The sequence below is a fragment of the Pelophylax lessonae genome (assembly GCF_965119305.1).
Source record: "Pelophylax lessonae genome assembly, chromosome: 1".
In the NCBI taxonomy this organism is placed as follows: Eukaryota; Metazoa; Chordata; class Amphibia; order Anura; family Ranidae; genus Pelophylax; species Pelophylax lessonae.
Window position 1 is genome coordinate 300,016,317 of NC_138768.1, and position 21,836 is coordinate 300,038,152.

Here is a 21,836-nt window from a genome sequence, read left to right on the forward strand (position 1 = left end):
GCCTCTTCATACACACTCAGGTCTTAATTAGAGATGAGCTCAGGCGTGTTCGAGTTGCTACGTGCCCGATCCCACCAGGGAGTCGACACTGCACTCCACTAATCACAGGCAGTGAGACATTTCCCGATCTTTGCAGCTGCGGATCGGGAAATGTCTCACTGCCTGTGATTAGCGGAGTGCAGTGTCGACTGCACTGGCGGGATCGGGCACATACGAACTCGAACACGCCCAAGCTCCTCCCTGGTCTTGATCATACAAGCACTGGGTCACATCTGATCTTCAGTGAGTGCAGTTTTTAGTATTTCCTTTTAATAAAAGGTGTTACACGATGTGGAACTATAACACTGTGCTGAGGAGATTGTTGAGTCAAGTTAGAAGACCCTTGGAAGTTTAAAAGGCCCTGGCTGGGTATGGAGCCACAAGTGCTTGTGACCTTTGTAATGACAGGTCCATGTATTTGGTAAGGGAGTTTTTCAGCTTTTTGGTGGCGGTGTTTACACACAAGATTATGGGATAGCAGGCAGGACTTTATTCTATAACTTTAATAACTTAAACTAAAATAAAGAGACTGACAACACCATTTGGAAAAAATAAAGGCCGCGGCCGTTTTAATACTTGTATTAAAATTTGTTAACATAAACTCAAATAACTTTAACCCGATCACTGAGATCCAGGTTACCAATAAATTATCATATCAAAGCAAATTATCCAAACATACTCAAACCAATAAAAGGGGTAAACCACAATAAAAAAGTCCCTCTTTGCACCACGCAAAGATGACCCAACAAGTATAAACTGGCCGCGACAGCCAAGGGGAGGGGAGGGAGGGGAACAAAACTTCTTATCTTGACACGGCGTTCTTCTTGAGGTAAGTGGCGCTCCAGGAGCCGAGCCCCCCTTTAAATAGATCCTGGGCAGGCTCAAGGGCGGGAAGGAAAACAGGAAAGAACCAGTTTAAATGTTATTCTTCCTAGCTACAGAATAAGCCCCACAGTGATTGGGGCTTATTCTGACCATACACTGGCTAGCCCATCTAAGTCTGCCTAGTAACCTACTGTAATAACTTAAAGGATGCTTATCTTTACAGAAAGCCTGCCGCCATCCCATCTAGAAAAAGGGGCTCATTTGAACCCCTTTTTCTTTACATGGGATAGCAGGCAGGACTTTATTCTATAACTTTAATAACTTAAACTAAAATAAAGAGACTGACAACACCATTTGGAAAAAATAAAGGCCGCGGCCGTTTTAATACTTGTATTAAAATTTGTTAACATAAACTCAAATAACTTTAACCCGATCACTGAGATCCAGGTTACCAATAAATTATCATATCAAAGCAAATTATCCACCAGACAGGAGGCTAAAGCCCTCCTGTCACAACCCCCACAGCGCGGCCTTCTCAACACACGTACCCAGATTGGTATTGAGGATATCAAGTCCGATATCGGAGAGGTGAATGTTGTCAGACCTGTAAAGCCCGGCGATACCACCCTCCAGCTCAAAATGCCGGAAGGACAGAATGCCTGCAGAGCCTAACCACCTGGCTAAGGCTTTGTTGATCCTCCTCCGCACCTTCTCTAACGGTTTAAGGTGCGGGAGTTTGAACCATACAAGCCGGGGAACAACTTCAGAAAATACAATCCGCATACCCGGGTATGCAGTATGTAAATAAACTAAATCATCCCTAATCCTAAAAACTAGATCTAATGACCTAAACTTCCCAATGTCATTTCCCCCCAGATGAATGACCATTACATCGGGGGGGGGAAGGACCGTTAAAAGCCTGCTAAGCTCGGGTAACAATTCAGCCCAACACATGCCCCTCTTACTGAACCATTGGACATGATAGAAGCGTGGATCCAAACCAATGTTCTCCGAGTAAACTCGTCTCCTGGCTCTCGCACGGGCCCAATGAACAAATGAGTGGCCAACGATCCATACAGAGAGGCAGACAGAACCTAAAAATCAACAACAATTGTTAGGACGAATATATGACATATATGCATTCGACTTCCATCTACCAATCGCTTTTAATGCCTGAGCTTTAACCCCCAACCTAGCAGCTTCAGTAGCCGCACCGATCCTGAAGGAATGCGAAGACAGCTGGGAATGCTCCAGGCCCGCAGATTGCAAACATTTGCGCAAAACGGCATTGAATTGGAATTTCGTTAACGCTTTACCCGACTGATGAACAAAAAGAGATCCCGCAAAAGACGATCGCATCGCTAAAAACCTGCGCAACAACAAAACTGGGCACAATGCAGAATCACGGTACTGGTGCAAATAAATCCATTTACCCACGCCCAACTGATCAGTTTTAGAAAAACGCAACAAAATGCCGACGTCTTTCTCGCGAAGGTCAATATCGGACAACAATAAGCCGAAACCGCTATTCGCGTCATGGACAAGCTCCGAAATCCGCAGGGCACCAAAAAACATTACCGAAAACGCCGCCTTAAAAAGCGCAGATTCATAAGGCGAAAAACAAACACGCTCGGTTGCTAAACAAAGTTGCTCCAAAATATGAGGGGTGATCGCCTCCCTGCCATCAGGGCGCCAGTTTGCCTTCCGATAGCCTTTCAAAGCCTGTCGAACAGCAAAAAAGGCGGAGCAGGGCGGATGATTCCGCAACTTAGCGAAAAAGGAAACACCAGCAAGAAGCTTATTGATATGGGACCAAGAATATTCCTTTGCAAACAAAAAATTCAAAAAAGACAAAACCAGATGTTCTGAAAATTTATCAGGAGATTCACCCATGGAACACAGATGTGCCAACCAAAGATCCCAAGCCGATTGATATCCGGCTAGGGTAGCTGGGGCCAGAGAACCTGCGATATTAAGGGAAACCAGATCTATACAATGCCCCATAGCCGTGCCGGGTAACGACAACCCACCTGATCCGCGTCTGGAAATAGTCGAAAAAATCGCTCCATCTGCAGACGAGACAAAGAATCTGCCAAATCGTTATCCTTACCAGGCACATAAGCTGCCTTTATCCATATGTTCAATTTTAAACAACGGGATACAAGGTACCGCAAAAGATTCACAACAGGAGGAGACTTGGAAGACAAGCAGTTAATGGCAAACATCACCCCTTTGTTATCAGTGCGAAACAAAATGCGCCTATTCTGGAAATGTGAACCCCAAACCTCAAGGGCCACCACGATTGGGAAAAGCTCCAACAGCACGCTATTGCGAGTGTAACCCAATTGCTTCCATCTGTCAGGCCAAGAATCAGCACACCAATGAGTTCGCCAAATGGCGGCAAAGCCCACCGAGCCCGCTGAATCTGTAGCGAGACAGAAGTCCTGATCGGTGACAAACTCATCTTGCCACACTGCTCTGCCATTAAAATAAATCAAAAACTGCACCCAAACCAGCATATCCTCCTTGACATCAGAGGACAGGCGGACGTGCGCAGTAGGTGATTTAAGACCGGAGATAGCAGCATAGAGCTTCCTGGCAAATAACTTTCCCAGAGGGATAATCCGAGAAGCAAAAGCCAGCAGCCCCAAAAGAGACTGCATCTCCTTCAAAGTAACCTTCTTCTTGCGAATCATATTCAACAAACAGGATGTCAATTTTTCTACTTTTTCCCGGGGCAACCTAAATTCCATCAAAGCTGAATCTATGTGAATACCTAAAAATTGCACCTCAGTAGATGGCCACTCCGTCTTTTCATGTGCCAAGGGGATCCCGAACTGTTCACAAATGTCAAAAAATGTTTCAAGCAAATGCAAACAGTCGGAAGACCCAGCTCTACCCATGAACAAAAAATCGTCCAAATAATGGACGAGACAGGGAGAACCCGATCTGCTGGACACAACCCATTCTAAAAAAGTGGAAAAACATTCGAAATAAAAACAAGAAAGGGAGCAGCCCATGGGAAGGCACCTATCAAAGAAAAATTGATTCCAAAAGAAAAACCCCAAGGAGTTAAAGGAAGAAGGGTGGACTGGCAGCAGGCGAAAAGCGGATTTTATATCCGTCTTTGCCAGCAATGCCCCCTTTCCCAAACCTCGCAAAATCACCAAGGCATCCTCAAAGGAAGAATATTGCACAGAAGCTTCGTCTTCGCTGATCTCATCATTCAAAGATTCCCCAAAGGGGAATGACAAATGATGGATGAGACGATAGGAATTAGGTTCCCGCTTCTGAACAATACCGAGAGGAGATATGCGAAAACTGGGAAATGGAGGAGATTCAAAGGGGCCAGCAAACCGACCCGCCTGCAACTCCTTACAGATCTTTTCAGCAACCACATCCTCAAGGCAAGCAACAGATTTCAAGTTTTTTACCAGCGTGCAACCCGTGCCCTTAAAAACAGGCAAAAAGAAACCACAAGTGAAACCCTCAATTACCAGCGTGGCCTTCGCCTTGTCGGGGTATTGCAGAAGCCACGGGAGCATTGCGCACAGTTTCACTGGGGTTGTTGCCTTTTGAAAAACCCCCTGCAGGTTGAGAACTCTGCATTCTTTTAAAACACTTGGCAATTGGGTGCGAGCCCGCACAGAATGCACATTCGTGTCTATATCTACAATTCCCAGGCCATTTGCATTGAGAGTCGTTGTAACTGAAACAGACCCCTTTGCGAAAGGAATGGGAAGTAGAAGGCTGCTGAGTAATTGAAGACTGTTGTCTACTAAAAGAAGGCTTCTGGGGCAACAACAGATCCAGCCAAAGGCTGATATCCTTGACACCCCATTTCAAATGTTGCTGCACAGCCAACTTCTGGCGGAAGGCGACATCATAGGAGAACCAAGCCGTCCCACCAAAGTTTTTGTAGGCTTCTAACACGATATCCAAATGCTGGAAAAGACCAACACATTTGGAGGGGTGCTTCTCACAAAGCACAGCCGAATATATAAAAAACGCTTGCAGCCAATTATAAAAAATTTTTGTCACTGGGCGTCTCCGCTCCTCCTCGTCCTTCTTGTCGCCCTTGGAGACAAACTCCTTAGCTGAAGGCAGCAAAGAAAGCATGTCAACATATAGACCACTCCAGATTTTCTCCCTCACCGAATCGGACAGGTGAAAACCCAGAGGGGACATCTCACAAGTCAAAGCCTCCCTGAGGCACACCTCAGGAAGATTCTGAGTCCTGGCCAGAGCGACAGAAGCAGGAGGACCAGCCAGAGGAGAGGCCAAACTGGAAGGCGGATTAGGAACCGCGCTAATTCCTAAAAGGCCACTAGATGGCGCCCACACATCTAAAGGGGAAGATGTCTGCACCCGAGCGTCAGCAGACGCACTAGACACAGCCACTTCCCCCACCGTTGCTGGCACCGGGCCAAGAACTTGTGGGGCAGTAGATAAAACCTGCCTAAATTCTTTAAGGAAGTCAGACAGAATCACTGACATGGTAGTAGCAGAGGCCAGAGGAGACACACCCACCCCCCCACCTGATACCCCCTGCCCGGCCCGCATGTCCCACCCGGCGGGCGCTGCGTCCCGATCTGAAAGGTATGGTGCGGCCAAAGGAGGGGAAAACACCTGAGGAGGGAAAAAATTAGCTGGCTCACCTGGCCCCGGGACGGGGGGACGAACTCCATGCTGCTGCTGCACAGGGACCGGATGCCGTGAAGACGCCGGGGCTTCGACTAGCCCACCGGCGGGGAACGATGCCGAGCTGGATCCTCCCTCGCTACCGGCAACGAGCTGCTCCTTCCGGGCGTCGGGCGGCCCCCTCCGAACGATGGGCGGCTCCCTCCGGGTGACGGACGACTCCCTCTGAGCGACGGACGGCTCCCTCCGGGCGACGGACGACTCCCTCCGGTCAATGGGCGGCTCCCTTCTGTCGACGGGCGGCACTCCCCGGACGACCAGCGGCTCCTTCCCGACGACGGATGACTCCCTCCGGGCGGCAGGTGGTGAGTAGCGGCGGCGGGGCGCCCTCTTCCTCTTCGCCGGGACGGCCTCTTCACCGCGAGTCTTCGGCGCGCCGCGGCGACCTCTGACCGAAGAACGATCCTCTTCCGCCGGTTCCGGTGTTGAAGATGCCCTCCGACCTCCGACGACATCCGGTACACTTCTTGACCCGGTGACGGCTTCCGGGCGTCCGCTTGACTCCATGACGACATCAGTGCGCAGACTTGACCCGGTGACGACATCCGCTCTACTTGACCCGGCGACGACATCCGCTTCAGCGATGGATCCGCCAGAAGACACCGACTCCGGGATGACAGCAACAACGGGCAGAGGCTCCGCCGGACCGGACGACGATGAAGACATGGCCAGACAGCGCCGGATCCAATCTTCGGAACCCGCTTCCCCGGCCCTCTCGATCAGCTGGCGGATGAGACTCATCTTGACAGAAGAGCTGGAACAAAACTTCTTATCTTGACACGGCGTTCTTCTTGAGGTAAGTGGCGCTCCAGGAGCCGAGCCCCCCTTTAAATAGATCCTGGGCAGGCTCAAGGGCGGGAAGGAAAACAGGAAAGAACCAGTTTAAATGTTATTCTTCCTAGCTACAGAATAAGCCCCACAGTGATTGGGGCTTATTCTGACCATACACTGGCTAGCCCATCTAAGTCTGCCTAGTAACCTACTGTAATAACTTAAAGGATGCTTATCTTTACAGAAAGCCTGCCGCCATCCCATCTAGAAAAAGGGGCTCATTTGAACCCCTTTTTCTTTACATTCTTCAAGGTGGTGGATAATAAACTCACCAGGATTATCATAATACACTTGTGGACTGTTTATGTACACGTATTTGGCACAACTTAAATAAGTTATATTGTATTCAAACAATGCTAATATCTCACAGATAAGTTGCTGCTTGCACTATTTGCATATTTGTTATATATAGCACAGTTTCCTCTTCTGTTTTATGTAGTGCGAGGGCCTGCCTGATTGCATACAAATTGAAAGTGTTTAGGTTTGCCCTTCGTACTATATGCTTTTAGTAAATCTAAAAGTGTCCCAGAAAATTCTATAATGTATGGTCAGTCTATTGCTACATTCACACAGGTGATTACCCGGTGCAAATTGAGACAGCAGAGTTCTCCTGCTTATGCTGTGAGCTGCAGCAGACATGCCTGTATAGTGACAGGTCACTGGTGGCCGCAGCTGCCTGGACAGCCAGTGATAATCTGCAGTGATCACTGCTGGATGCGCTTTGGCTACATTAGACCAGGCAAATAGCGCTAGTGCGAATGACAGCAGCAGGAATTTGATGACCAACCTGTGAGCAACTAGCTGCAGCTGTTGAGTCCTGTAAATTTCAGTGACAGGTCGCCGACACCCGCAGCTATCTGTGGATGTCCGCTCAGCCAGTGATTACCTGTGGCGATTCCTGCCACTGCAATTCGCACAGGACTTAATCTCAGGAGAAAATGTAGCCCTAGTAGTTGATCTTCAATTTCTCTGTCTCAAGAGAAAGCATCTTACAGATGCCTTCCACATAATGGCTCTATTGCAGCTTTGCAATTCTTTATGACATATAAGCACTTTCTGCCATTGTTAAAATGCAGTATATGGCAGAGAAAGAGCCTGCTTTAGCAGTGAAAGGATCCCTGAAATATTAGAACAGGCATCCCATGAGAGAACTGATTTGGGACAGGTGGATTCAACCCAGACCTGCAAGAGATTCCAATCAGCCAGTGCAAGGTGTGCTGCACTATTGACAGGTGGGAAGCACGTGTACAGGCCTGTGTGGTCTAAACAGAGGTGCAGCAAGTCATCTAAGGGAGAGCTAGAGATTGTACAAGAACAGAGGCAGTCCATGTCTTTAACAAATCCATGTATCTGAGTTAAAGCAGTCTATAGATGAGTCATTTTTTTTTTTTGTTCAAACAGAAGGTTAGCCAAAAATGTATGGATGGGGGAATCACTACCACTGACGTACTGTATTCTGACAATGGGGAGACTTCCCCACTGTCAGAAGACATTGCTCAGCACTGTGAGCTTTAGCCAGAAGCACTTATCATGTGGAAATTTTCCAACAGGCTGGTTGTACAGAAGTCAATCGGTAGATCGACTTCTGTTCAGCTATCCTGCCCATACAAGCAGGGCCCAGCCAAATTTCGATCGATGTATGGCCTGCTTAAGCAAGCAGCAATGTGTAAGTGATGAGACTTGAGGTCCAGTCTAGTGACTGATGGAACCAGTTATTCAAACTGAGGCAGATATGTCTTAAAGTGGAACTATATGAAAAGCTTCTTTTTTTTTTCTTTGGATAGAACAAGTATCCAATTTTGGAGATTTCCCTCCACTTCCTGTCCCTTAGCCAAACAGGAAGTGAGAGGAAATCCCTTCAAATAAGGGGGAATCCTTTGGGGACCCTCTATTACTTTTCTTGGGACAACCCAAAATTTGGGATTTGGGATTTCTTTACTTTCAATGATAATGGCAAACAGAACAAATAGAGAGAAAGAATCTGACAGGGGTTCTAATTCCTCTCCACTCCATCCACAACCAAAAAAAAATAATGCCTTTAGTTATACTTTAAGGAGAAAATAGACAGAACTGTACAACAAATAGCCAGGACGCTAATTTTTTTTGTTTGTTTGTTGTTATGCTCATCAAACCCTGTGAGGTTAGAACCGTCTACAATTTGGATGAAGTAAAGTCAGCAAAAAGCTTAATCGAATCTGCTATGTGGACCGAAACTCACTTCCCGGAATGGCTATGGGAAATCTCCCCAATGACAAGGTTGTATTTTTTATTGGCAGAAGATAGGTGTTAGTATATGTGTGTGATTTTTTGATTTTTGATTTTATATATACTATTATCATTTAATATTTGACATTCATGAGGGTATTTTGTATGTATTTATTGGAACTGTGTCCTGTGAAAGCAGCTTCCCTTTGACTGGTATTCCAGTCACTTTTTTTTGTATTAATACATATGCTGCAGGGACCGCACTGACTTTGGTGTATTTCTACGGATTAAACCGTTTTACCTCTTTATTAGAAATAAAAAAGACAGGGGTTCTAAATCTTCTCCACTGTATCCAGTCCATTGAATATCACATCATGGGATAAAATACTGAATAGTTCATGAGATCAATACCTTATATTTTGCTGAAATACCTCATGCTTTATTTTAGTATTTTGTTTGTGAATTGCAAAAAAAATGTTTGAAAAACGCTATGAGCTATTTTATGTCATCAGATTTTAAAGCGGAAAATTACTCTTCGTGAATTGAGCCCATTTCAGTTCAACTACTAAAACTGGAGAGTGCATAATCTGGTGCAGCTCTGCAAAGAAACCAATCAGCTTCCAAGCTGAAGTTAGAAGCTGATTGGTTAACATGCACAGCTGCACTAAATTTTGCACTCTCCAGTTTTAGTAAAACAACCTAATTGTTTAAAGTTGTTTGCCCACACTATTTTCATATTTATCACACAAAAAACAACATACCTGTTCTGACCTTGCCTCAATCTTTTTATGTGTTAATGCTTCTTGTAAAATAGATAGGGGAACCCCAAGAAGCTGTGTAAAGAAACCCAATAAAGTGTTATATAACACAAGATGCTTTAGGTTTTTTAAAGACACCATTAGCACAGTCACCTTACCTTACAAATGCATAATGTAGTTGTTTATAAGCACATTCCATGTAATTACTGGAAATCTTAGTTTAGCAAAAATCATGCTAGAATGCCCAGAGCACCCTTTTATTTTAGTTTTTTTTTTTTTTTTTGTGCGAGCATTTATCTTTACATAAAGATCTTTTTAGCATCTAGTCAGCATAAAGATTAGTTATTGTGATCATTTAAAATTAATTTGTACTGAACACTCGAATGTTAATAATGAGAAGCTGTAAAAGATGTGCTGTAGAACATTTTTGCAGCCTTCAAAGGAAGTTGGTACATTGGACCACCTTCTCCTGCCTTGCCTTGCTTATGGTCAGTGACACTATCAATAACATTCTGTGGCCAATAGCAAGGCACTGGTGGCTAGAGTCAAAGATGCTGACTACCTTTGTTAGGTCTGTAAGGCCCCTTTCACACGGAGCGGACCGTATTGCGATCCGCTCCAGCACTTTTTTTTTTTTTTTTCATGGACACGGATGACATTTGTGTCATCCGGTCCATATGTTCGCATATCATCCTATCCGTTTGTGGATGATATACAGACATAATGCATGTCTATGGGATTGCGGATGTCAGCGGATGACACCGCTGACATGCGATTTTGCGTCCTTTCCGATTTTTAAACGGAAGAAAAAATAGGGTTCTGTTCCGTTCAAAAAAACGGAACAGAACTGAAAGGACACAAATCGGATGTCAGCAGATAGTTATAATGAAGACTGGGCAACCTCTGGATCAATAGGCAGATGTTCAGCATAACATGATTGTGTCAAAAGGTCAGTGCTAATATCATAAATCATTGCTCACACAATATGAATTAATCAGTAATGGAAGATCAACTAATCATTTAAACAAATGTAAAATATATATATATATATATATATATATATATATATATATATATATATATATATATATATATATATATATATGTATATATATATATATATATATATATATATATATATATATATATATATGTATATATATATATATATATATATATATATATATATATATATATATATATACAGTGGGTACGGAAAGTATTCAGACCCCCTTAAATTTTTCACTCTTTGTTATATTGCAGCCATTTGCTAAAATCATTTAGGTTCATTCTTCTTACTCATGAATGTACACATAGCACCCCATACTGACAGAAAAACACAGAATTGTTGACATTGTTGCAGATTTATTAAAAAAGAAAAACTGAAATATCACATGGTCCTAAGTATTCAGACCCTTTGCTGTGACACTCATATATTTAACTCAGGTGCTTTCCATTTCTTCTGATCATCCTTGAGATGGTTCTACACCTTCATTTGAGTCCAGCTGTGTTTGATTATACTGATTGGACTTGATTAGGAAAGCCACACACCTGTCTATATAACACCTTCCAGATCACAATGCATGTCAGAGCAAATGAGAATCATGAGGTCAAAGGAACTGCCTGAAGAGCTCAGAGACAGAATTGTGGCAAGGCACAGATCTGGCCAAGGTAACAAAAAGATTTCTGCTGCACTTAAGGTTCCTAAGAGCACAGTGGCCTCCATAATCCTCAAATGGAAGACGTTTGGGATGACCAGAACCCTTCCTAGAGCTGGCCGTCTGGCCAAACTGAGCTATCGGGGGAGAAGAGCCTTGGTGAGAGAGGTAAAGAAGAACCCAAAGATCACTGTGGCTGAGCTCCAGAGATGCAGTCAGGAGATGGGAGAAAGTTGTAGAAAGTCAACCATCACTGCAGCCCTCCACCAGTCGGGGCTTTATGGCAGAGTGGCCCGACGGAAGCCTCTCCTCAGTGTAAGACACATGAAAGCCCGCATGGAGTTTGCTAAAAAACACCTGAAGGACTCCAAGATGGTGAGAAATAAGATTCTCTGGTCTGATGAGACCAAAATATAACTTTTTGGCCTTAATTCTAAGCGGTATGTGTGGAGAAAACCAGGCACTGCTCATCACCTGTCTAATACAGTCCCAACAGTGAAGCATGGTGGTGGCAGCATCATGCTGTGGGGGTGTTTTTCAGCTGCAGGGACAGGACGACTGGTTGCAATCGAGGGAAGGATGAATGCGGCCAAGTACAGGGATATCCTGGACAAAATCCTTCTCCAGAGTGCTCTGGACCTCAGACTGGGCCCAAGGTTTACCTTCCAACAAGACAATGACCCTAAGCACACAGCTAAAATAACGAAGGAGTGGCTTCACAACAACTCTGTGACTGTTCTTGAATGGCCTAACCAGAGCCCTGACTTAAACCCAATTGAGCATCTCTGGAGAGACCTAAAAATGGCTGTCCACCAACGTTTACCATCCAACCTGACAGAACTGGAGAGGATCTGCAAGGAGGAATGGCAGAGGATCCCCAAATCCAGGTGTGAAAGACTTGTTGCATCTTTCCCAAAACGACTCCTGGCTGTATTAGATCAAAAGGGGGCTTCTACTAAATACTGAGCAAAGGGTCTGAATACTTAGGACCATGTGATATTTCAGTTTTTCTTTTTTAATAAATCTGCAACAATGTCAACAATTCTGTGTTTTTCTGTCAGTATGGGGTGCTATGTGTACATTCATGAGGAAGAAGAATGAACCTAAATGATTTTAGCAAATGGCTGCAATATAACAAAGAGTGAAAAATTTAAGGGGGTCTGAATACTTTCCGTACCCACTGTATATAGTAAAAACAGCGAGTAAAATAAGTATTGAACACTTCACCATTTTTCTAGGTAAATATATTTTTAAAGGTGCTATTGGCATGACATTTTCATTGCATGTCGATAACAACCCATGCAATCAAAACTTACAAAACCAACCAAAACAAATAAGTTCAGAAATTAAGTTATGTGTAAAAAAAAAAAAAATGGAATGACACAGGCAAAGAGCATTGAACACATGAAGAAAGAGATTTGCAAAAAGGCATGGAAAGCCAAGACACTAACTGAAATCTATCAGTAATTAGAAAGCAATCCTGCCCCTTGTCAGTGCAAATTGATATCAGCTGGTTCAGTCTCAACTGATGGCCTATAAAAAGGTGTCTCATTACACAAGAAACATCTCATGATGGGTAACTACTGGGAGAATATAGTCTGGTCAGATGAGACCATAATTTAACTCTTTGGACTCCATAATACACACTATGTTTGGAGGTCAAATGGCACTGCACATCACCCCAAAAACACCCTAACAACAGTAAAGTTTGGAAGTGGGGTTGTTTTTTAGTGATGGGCCAAACACCCCCCTGTTCGGTTCGCACCAGAACATCTCGAACAGGGAAAAAGTTCTAGCGAACATGCGAACTCTATTAAAGTCTATGGGACACAAGCATGAAAAATCAAAAGACCTCATTTTAAAGGCTTATATACAAATTATTGCCATAAAAAGTGTATGGGAACCCAGGTACTGCCCTGTTTTTACAGGAGCAGTGATTTTTTAATGATGCTTACAGTGAAACAATAAAAATGAAAAAAAATCCTTTAAATATCGTGCCTGGGGGGTCCCCTTTTTGTGCCTGTAAAGTAGCGCATCTGTACGATGTATGTAGCCTGCTGCAACAATACTGACATTTCTAAAGGAAAAAATGTAATTTAAACTTTCTCGCGGCTGTAATGTATTGTCGGCTCCTGGCAATACAGATAAAAAAAGCGACTCTTCAGGTCTGGTATGGATTTTAAGGGGAACCCCACGCCAAAATAAAAAAAACAAGCGTGGGGTCCCCCCCAAAATCCATACCAGACCCTTATCCGAGCATGCAGTCTGGCAGGCGAGTATAGGAGGTGGGGGACGATTGAGCGCCCCCCTCCTCCTGAACAATACCAGGCGCTTGCCCTCAACATGGGAAGGGTGCTTTGGGGTGCCCCCAATGCACCTTTTTCCTATGTTGATGGGGAAAAGTGCCTCTTCCCGACATCCGAGCAACCCATTTGTTCGTGTGTTCGGCGAACACGCGAACAGCTGATGTTCTAGCCGAACGTACTTTCGACTCGAACATAAAGCCCATCCCTATTGTTTTTCAGCATACAGTACTGGGAAACTTTGTATCATTGAAGGAAGGATGAATGGAAAAATGTACCAGGATGATGAAGACGAAATGAGGGTGGATATTTCCGCAAGACAATGATTCCAAACCCAAAGCCAAGGAAACTCAATTGGTTTCAAAGAAAGAAAATAAAGTTGCTAGAATAGCCCAGCCAATCCCCTGACATGGATCCAATAGAAAATCTATTGAAAGAACTAAAGATCAGAGCTCATAGAAGAGGCCCACAGAACCTTCAAGATTTGAAGACTGTTTTTGTGGAAGAATGGGCCAAAATCACACCTGAGCAATGCATGCAACTAGTTTCTCAATTCAAGAGGCGTCTTGAAAATATCATTACCAATAAAGGATTTTGTACGTAGCATTAAATACATTTCAGTTAGTGTGTTCAATACTGTTTTTTCTGTGTCATTCCATTTTATCACACATAATCTAATTTCTGAACGTATTTGTTTTGGTTTCTTTATATGTATGGATTGCATGGGTTGTTCCTGACATGTGGTGAACATGTCATGTCAATAGCACCTTTTGAAATATATTTAACTAGAAAATTTGTGACATGTTTAAAACTTATTTTACCTGCTGTGTATGCATATATTGTCCAACAAAATTACACAAGAACAGAGGGAATAAATTGTCTCATAAATTGATGATCCTAATAAATATAAAAAGGCTAAGAAAAGCCACTAACTAATACAAACAAATAAATAAATACATTTTTAAAAAGTTTGAGGTACCTTTTGTTGCCTTTTGGGTATTGTAAGTATGTTTTTGGAAGTTTTATTATTTTTAATAAATAAAAAAGGTAATGCACAAGGTTTTTGGCCCTCTTTTTTTGTTTTTCATTGTCCCTAAGGCTAAGACATATTTAAAAGAATAAATTCTAGGGAAATACAGTTTTTTTCGTATGCATTGTGAATACCTTAGAAATCCATCGGATCTGTGAGCCCTCCGTGATTATGGCATGCCCATGGCTGTCCTCCTCATACTTTATGTTACCTAAGTGCAGGACGCTGGCCACTAATCCAAACAGATGCTAAAATAGGAAGCAAAGGAGAAAAAAAATTTCTAAGGATCCCTTACTATCAGGGCTTAGTTGCGTTGAAAACAATGTGTTTTGGACTAGTGGAATTACATATGGTTGGACATTAAGTTAGTGCAGGGTCAGCTAAAAACAGATATATCTATATCTATTCTATATCTAGACAACACATTACAATTGCCACCTTCTCTTACTTCAGAGAGATAGGTGTTGGGCGCTTCTAACCAAAAAATAAAAGGGGGGATCCACCACAACGAAAGGGCACAGGGGATGTCCCCAAGTTCTTAATATGCACTGTCCAAATGGCCGGGTACAAGGCAGCACTGGCGGTAAAACTTCGGGAATTCCTCTGGCAGGAGTAAGAGGAAAAGCAGGCGCCACTGTATTAAGCCAAAAGATTTATTGCACACAATTACAGTAGTAACTTACATCAAGGTAAAAGCCAGTCCATGTAGGAGCATCTGTTCCGCACTATCTGACCGTCCACCAGCCCGGAAGTGACGTCGTTTTCGGGCTGGCGGACGGCCGGATAGTGCGGAACAGATGCTCCTACATGGACTGACTTTTACCTTAATGTAAGTTACTACTGTAATTGTGTGCAATAAATCTTTTGGCTTAATACAGTGGCGCCTGCTTTTCCTCTTACCTTCTCTTACTTGGTGAATTGTTTCAGTTGCAGGATTACATATACAGTGGAAAGAAAAAGTCTACACACCCCTTTAAAAATGGCAAAATGTAAAAAAATCAGACCATGATAAATGAGCATATTTTTTCAGGCATTGACATCTGACCAAAAATGCTTGTAATCTGCCAAAAAGAAGCTTGTGTGCTTTTTTGAGCTTCAGGCATTTTGCTTCAGGTGACAAAACGCTCATATGTGAACAGGGGCCATTGCAATTATTGGGATTTTGCTTGTTGGGCATTTTGAGAGATTAGCGTTTTACAAGCTGAAAAATGCTCAGGTGTGAACAGGGCCTAAGAGCCGCTGGAATGGAACAGTCCAATTTCCCCACTTAATGTACACACAGCCAGGCACACATTATTTTCTTCCCTCTTTCTGGCTCAATAAAACAGTCTAAAAGGGTATTCTGTACTTTTGTTGCTATAACTTGGATAGGTATGGTGAGGCATGGGATACCCCAAAAAGAACTGAAGGAACTGAGGACTCTTCTTACTGTGGTGGCAGGGAACTTACTCAAAGTCACTACCTGCTAGGCGAAGGGCTTTGGACTTTTCTCTATATAGAACTAGTACCTGCATACAGTCTCTAGGGCACAGGATTTATGTCTGTACTCACAGGCCTCAGGATCATCAGCTACCACCTTCTGACATCCACTGGGCACTTCTTAGACTCACAATACCACTAACCACTTAACCCTCTCCTGTCCAGCCTCCATTGAGACAGAGCCTCTCAGACAGGGGACTCCTCTGGTTGGGTTCACCCAGGATCCAAAGACCTTTCCTGGTGCTTCAGACTATTTAAGACTATTTAAAGTCCTTTTGAATGAAGTGAAAAAAAAGTGAATAACTGAAAATTTGCTGTGACACTGGTGTCACAGCAAATTTTCCGTTATTCACTTCTGAATACACGTTTGAAGATTTTGCACCTCATTCAAAAGGAATTTTTGCCCTTATTCACTCTTTTTTCTTATTATTATATATTTGTTTGTATATGTATTTTTCACAATGTTATGAATTTCTACTGATTATCATATGTTAATTATTTATGAGCGCTGCACATTTCTATATCTATACAATGATTTCAGTTTGTTTTTAATTAAATTGCACAAATTATAGGCCCCATTAAGGTAGAAAAAATTGAGAGGTGATTTATCTTTGGTACATTTTTCTCAAAAACCTTGCATTTTTACAGGGGTGTGTGGACTTTTTCTTTTCGCTGTAAATCAGGTACCATGATGCATATAGTAGTGCGTTGCTGATTTAGTTTTTATAACCATAATTACATGACAAAAATGTGGAGAAGGTTGATATAATTTACATGTGCCTAGGGTAGCATGATATCTAAATACAGCCTTGCCACTATTTAGATGAATTAGGCAGCTATGCAATCCCTATTAGTAAGGCAGAGGACAGGGGGGTCAGGAGGGTATGGTGCAGGGGGTCAGAAGGGTATGGTACTGCAGGGTCAGTAGAGCTCGGTGCAGGGAGGTCAGGAGGGTACAGTACTGAGGGGTCAGAAGGGCATAGTGTGGAGCGGGGGGGGGGTCAGGAGGGCACGTTATTGGAAGTCAGGAGGGAAAAGTATTGGGGGGTCAAGAGGGCACAGTACTAGGGGCAGGAGGACAGAGTACATGGGTCAGGAGGGTATGGTATTGGAGCGCTAGGTTGGGCACAGTACTAGGGACTCAGTAGGGCAGAATTCAGGGGGATCAGGTGAGTATGTTGCAGGGGCTCAAGATGGCAGAGTACAGGGTGGTCAGGAGGGCATGGTGCAGGAAGATCAAGAGTGTATGGTGCAGGGAGGTCAGGAGGGCATTGTGAAGGGAGGTCAGGAGGGTATGGTGCAGGGAGGTCAGGAAGGCATGGTGCAGGAAGGTCAGAAGGGTATGGTGCAGGGAGGTCAGGAGAGTAAAATATTGGGGGGTCAGGAACAAAAGTTCTTTACTTATGCAGAGTGGTGCAGGGAAGCTGTCATGGCAGAGCTGCATGTTCTGATCCTCAACGGCCCTCCTCTCACATATCACCCGCAAGTGCCTTGAATTGATCAGAAGGGGAGGGCCAGTGCGAAGGCGCACAGTGCACTCAATGGAAGAGCTTGGGCATGTTCAGTCACGAGCCCGACCCATCCCAAGCTATTAATGAGACTGTCTCTGCAGGCTGGGATTGGTTGAGCGCGCGCCTGCTTGCTGTGAAGCTGTCGGGGAAAAACGCAGTGTCGGCAACCTGGGGATCTGTTCCACCTGTCACCTGTCTGTGGTTCACAGATGGATCGCGATAGACAGGTTGCCGACCACAGGTATACAACATAGATAATGATTCTGAATACAATGTTATCTTTTTGTTTACTGCATTAGCATCATTGGAAAAAAGGCATTGTGTAATGTGCATTTTTTAGTACATTTATCAGTGCATAAGTGGGCATACCATGGGTAGAGGCTTCTTACCTCTATGTCAGCTTCTGTGAACTCAATAATGGTAAATGCCCTGCGGACTAGCTTCCAGTTGGCTTTGTCACTGATAGAACCTACTTTGGCACACTCTCCCTGGGGAAACAAGTACAAACATTTCCTGTGATATTTAAAATAAATACCACTTTACAAAACGCCTGCAGATTCTGTTCATACCTGAATGAGAAAACTGTAATGCTCTGGGTTACGCTCTAGACCCAGCCACCTTATGAGATGATCCTCACCTCCCTCTAATAACTGGTAGAAGATGTGGAAATTTCTCTCTCCTTGATTCTGATGGACCACCCTAGACTTCTCTATTAAATAACTAAGTATGTGACCTCCAGCTGGTGCTCCCTGCAAATTAAGATACAACAAAATGCTTACAAAAGGCAAAAAAAGTCTCTACTAATGACAATATTGGTTTATTATATCTAATCCAAGAAAAACAACAACTGTGTAGGGTAAAGATCTACCTTAACAATCAGTTTGAATTATATCTAGTCAAGCAGGCCCACTCACTGCATTGATGATAAAACTAAAGTAAATTGCAGTGTGTGTTGCCTATTTTAGGCATTACCAAGATCAAACAAAATTTTTGGCATATTGGATGCAAGTCCAATTTCAAACTGAATTGTAACACTACATTGCTAGTAACTATGCAATAAACATCTGCATCTTAAGCTCTTGTATGTCACATACGAGTACAATATATTCCTAAGAATTGATTTATAATACTCTCCCAAACCTTAATAACTTAGAGACTCCTGATTATCTTTGCCATACATTTTGAACATATTCCAAGTTGCAAAATACATCTTAAAATGCACCTGTACCCAGATTAAGGACAATCAAGTATTTACATATTTTAACAAACATTAAATGAGGTTTAAATCAAGCCATCCCTGGCCCCTTTAGTTGCTTGTACCATGAAATAAGACATACAAGGTTACAGATTCCTCCATGCACGCAAACTGGGTGGATGGAGGATCCGCTGCTGAGACATTGTATTCTGACAGTTGCACCCACCCCTGTCAGAATACACTGATCAGTGGTTGCAGCTGATTTGCTGCAATCGCTGATCATTAGAAAATTATCGAACATGTTTATAGAAGTCAATTAGGGATTGGAATGCCCCATATGCAGCTGATTGGGCCAACGGCCTCTCATATGAAAGCTTCACATGAGTTTAGGCCGAACCCAGATTGGTTTGAACCTTAGTTCATTGCTACTAGAGACCTAGCTCAAGCTTTTACCTTTCACTCATATTCTTTAGCTCAGTGTTTCTCAACTCCGGTCCTCAGGGCACACTAACAGGCCAGATTTTAAGTATTAACTTGGGGAGATGCAGACTAGAATACTGCAATCACTGAGCAGCAAATTATATCACCTATGATATATTTCAGGTTTCTTGCAAACCTGGCCTGTTAGTGTGCCCTGAGGACTGGAGTTGAGAAACCCTGCTTTAGCTCTTAATATAATGGAGTTACTTTGAAAAAAGTGGCTACAGTAATGTATAATAAGATAGTCACCCATTTCACATTATACATCTGATATATATCATATTTAATAATGAATAAAGTGTTAGTTCAATCAATGATACATAACGTGCAAAAGAAAAGTGCAATCAAACAAATCGACGTCCATCAATACAAATAAAGTGCCAGTGCTAGTGATATCTTCTCGTACAGGGTTCAGGTGACACTCCGTGCTCCCCTCCTGAGTCCCCACTCACCAGCAACATAATTCAAAACAGCGTGGTACTATCCCTAATCAGTGGATGGATGGATCTAGCTCCATTGATTAAGGATAATATTACTTTATGTATCATCGATTGCACTGGCACTTTATTCATTATTAGGCACATGTGATTGATTTGTAGAAAAGTTTAAAACTTTTTTTGTCATCATATGAAGTTTTTTAACCTTTCACAGTAGCAGCAGCTTCAATCTCACTTTCATTTATTTTGGTTTTATATAATGTGCAAATTATTCACACGTGGTTGTTAATACACTAACCACTAACAGGACACTGAACACATAACCATAGCGCGGGTATAATAACCTATTTTATATATCATATTTTTCATCTAAAAAGTATGTAATCGCAATCTGCTAATAAATGTGATGGTTTGTGAATTTTAAAACATTGTCATATGGAAATATACATGTGCCCAAAAGAGTTGGCATTAAGTTATGTCCGCTGGACATAACAGTACACTTCAAGAACATGTACCACATACCCCCTCAGACCCATTGGTTGATGGAAATTAGTTATGTAGCACCCTCTTCAGGCAGCTGCAGTTCGTTTAATACTTAAACTACCAAGGATAAGGAGAGTCCCATTTCTGAGGGTTAGTAACTCTGCACTGAACTAAAGACCAGGCAGACTGAGAAACGTTACTCTCCCCTGCTATTTGTTTAAGCCCTCCTTTCCTGGTATGCAGCAGTCTCCTGGTTTCACATGCTCACTTGTCCAGAGGATCCAGTATTACCCTGTACCACCATCTTGGTACTCCTCAGGGAGCCAGCCCACAACAACAGGCGCCAGCACTGCCCTACAATTGCTATTTGCCCTACTCCTAAAGCATCCTGGGATTGGTGATGGCGATATCCCAGGAGGCTACAGGAGCAGGGACACATCACTCTCACCTGGTGGTGGAGGCGGGTCAATGAAAAATGTAAACAAAGCAAAAAAAATAATGAATTGGCTACTTAGATTGCAGATCGGGTGGGAGCGCAGAAAGGTTATATGACTCAAAGAAGTTTAGATCTAATTTAGGTATTTTTCACTTTAAAACCCTTTATTTTATGTTATTTGATGTCTTCTTTTTAATACATGTTCTGTAAAAATGTTTAAATTTTTCTTTTTGTTTCATTAATACAATATGTAAAACTTGTTAAGTGGAATCACTGAATGCTCTAACAAGAAATGAAAGAACTTTGCCTTTGTAAAGAAGCTACCACAGTGTAAAATCAATTACATTCCTGCCTGGTCGTGGGAGAAAATAACACAGACATTATTTTTTTAAAGTTCATATTTGCAACAGCAGACGCTGTGAATAGTGTGTGTTTTTGTTACAACACACAGTGGTAACTATCGTGTGTGTGTGTGTAAAGGATTAAGGTCTCATTTAACCTGCCCCAGTGATGATCACTCCCAGTACCTCTCCAGGAGCTGTTCATTTCGGACTGCAGTAGGGGGTAGACATAACTCAGTGCATCACACACACAGCTCCATTTTTTGTTTTGTTTTTGTACAAACTTCATTTGAAATGTTTAAAAGTACACTTCTTTCATGTCGTTGTACAGCAGCGCGATGCACTGTGCTGCTGTACAGTGCCATGCTATTCTGTACAGTGCGCTGGGAAAAAATGAAGCATGTCTGCATTTTTGCACAGCACTGTACTGTGTTGCAGAGTGAATGGGTACACAGAGAAAACACTTGTTTTCTGAGTATTTCTGCGGAGACAGGCGTTTTACTATGCAGTAAAATGCCTATATCCGTTCTATGTGTGAATTCACCCACAGTCTTTTTGTGCTTAAGCTATTGTCCCATAAACTATAGAAAATCTTTGCACAGGGTGAGGCTGAGTGTGTAATCCTTACTTGCACAGTCTGAGCTCAGGTCTATTTTAAGTTGAATCACATCACAGGAGAACGAGACTCCATATGTATCTATAATGACAGACCAATAATCAAAAAAGTATAAAGTATCATTCTGAAGTGTAGAGGAGTCCCCAGAGCTGCTGTAGAAATGGCAAAGTAATAATCCAAGCTACTGATACAAAGCCTGATGCTCACAGGGAGGCTGAAATGACATGGGGGGGGGGGGGGAGGGGGTTATGTACCCAGTTAAGAGTAGTATTAGAAAAGGAAAAGAAACAGAAGTAAAGAAGGAAGAAGGAAGCAGTGGAGACCTGAGACTCCCCAGAGCAGTGATGGCGAACCTATGGCACGAGCTACAGCTGGCTCTCAGGGCCCTCTCTGTGGGCACGCCAGCTATACAAGGAAGCTGCCGCCGCTAATGCCTGGGCTCTCTAATCCTCCCTCCCCCCGCATGGCAGCGGCGCTGTGACAAGGGGGGAAGCGAGCGTGGACTGCC

At 43.1% G+C, this 21,836-nt stretch overlaps 1 protein-coding gene across 1 annotated transcript in view; it reads right to left on the bottom strand.

The window, feature by feature from the left end:
* MYO1H (myosin IH) overlaps positions 1 to 21,836 on the bottom strand; it is a gene marked incomplete at its 5' end in the record, with an annotated part of 168,547 nt that overhangs the window by 115,069 nt on the left and 31,642 nt on the right. Inside the window, 4 exons of the mRNA XM_082244127.1 lie at positions 9,363 to 9,434; positions 14,485 to 14,598; positions 17,730 to 17,828; positions 17,910 to 18,089. Coding sequence (XP_082100253.1) covers positions 9,363 to 9,434; positions 14,485 to 14,598; positions 17,730 to 17,828; positions 17,910 to 18,089 — 465 coding nt within the window. The remainder of the gene's footprint in view (positions 1 to 9,362; positions 9,435 to 14,484; positions 14,599 to 17,729; positions 17,829 to 17,909; positions 18,090 to 21,836) is intronic.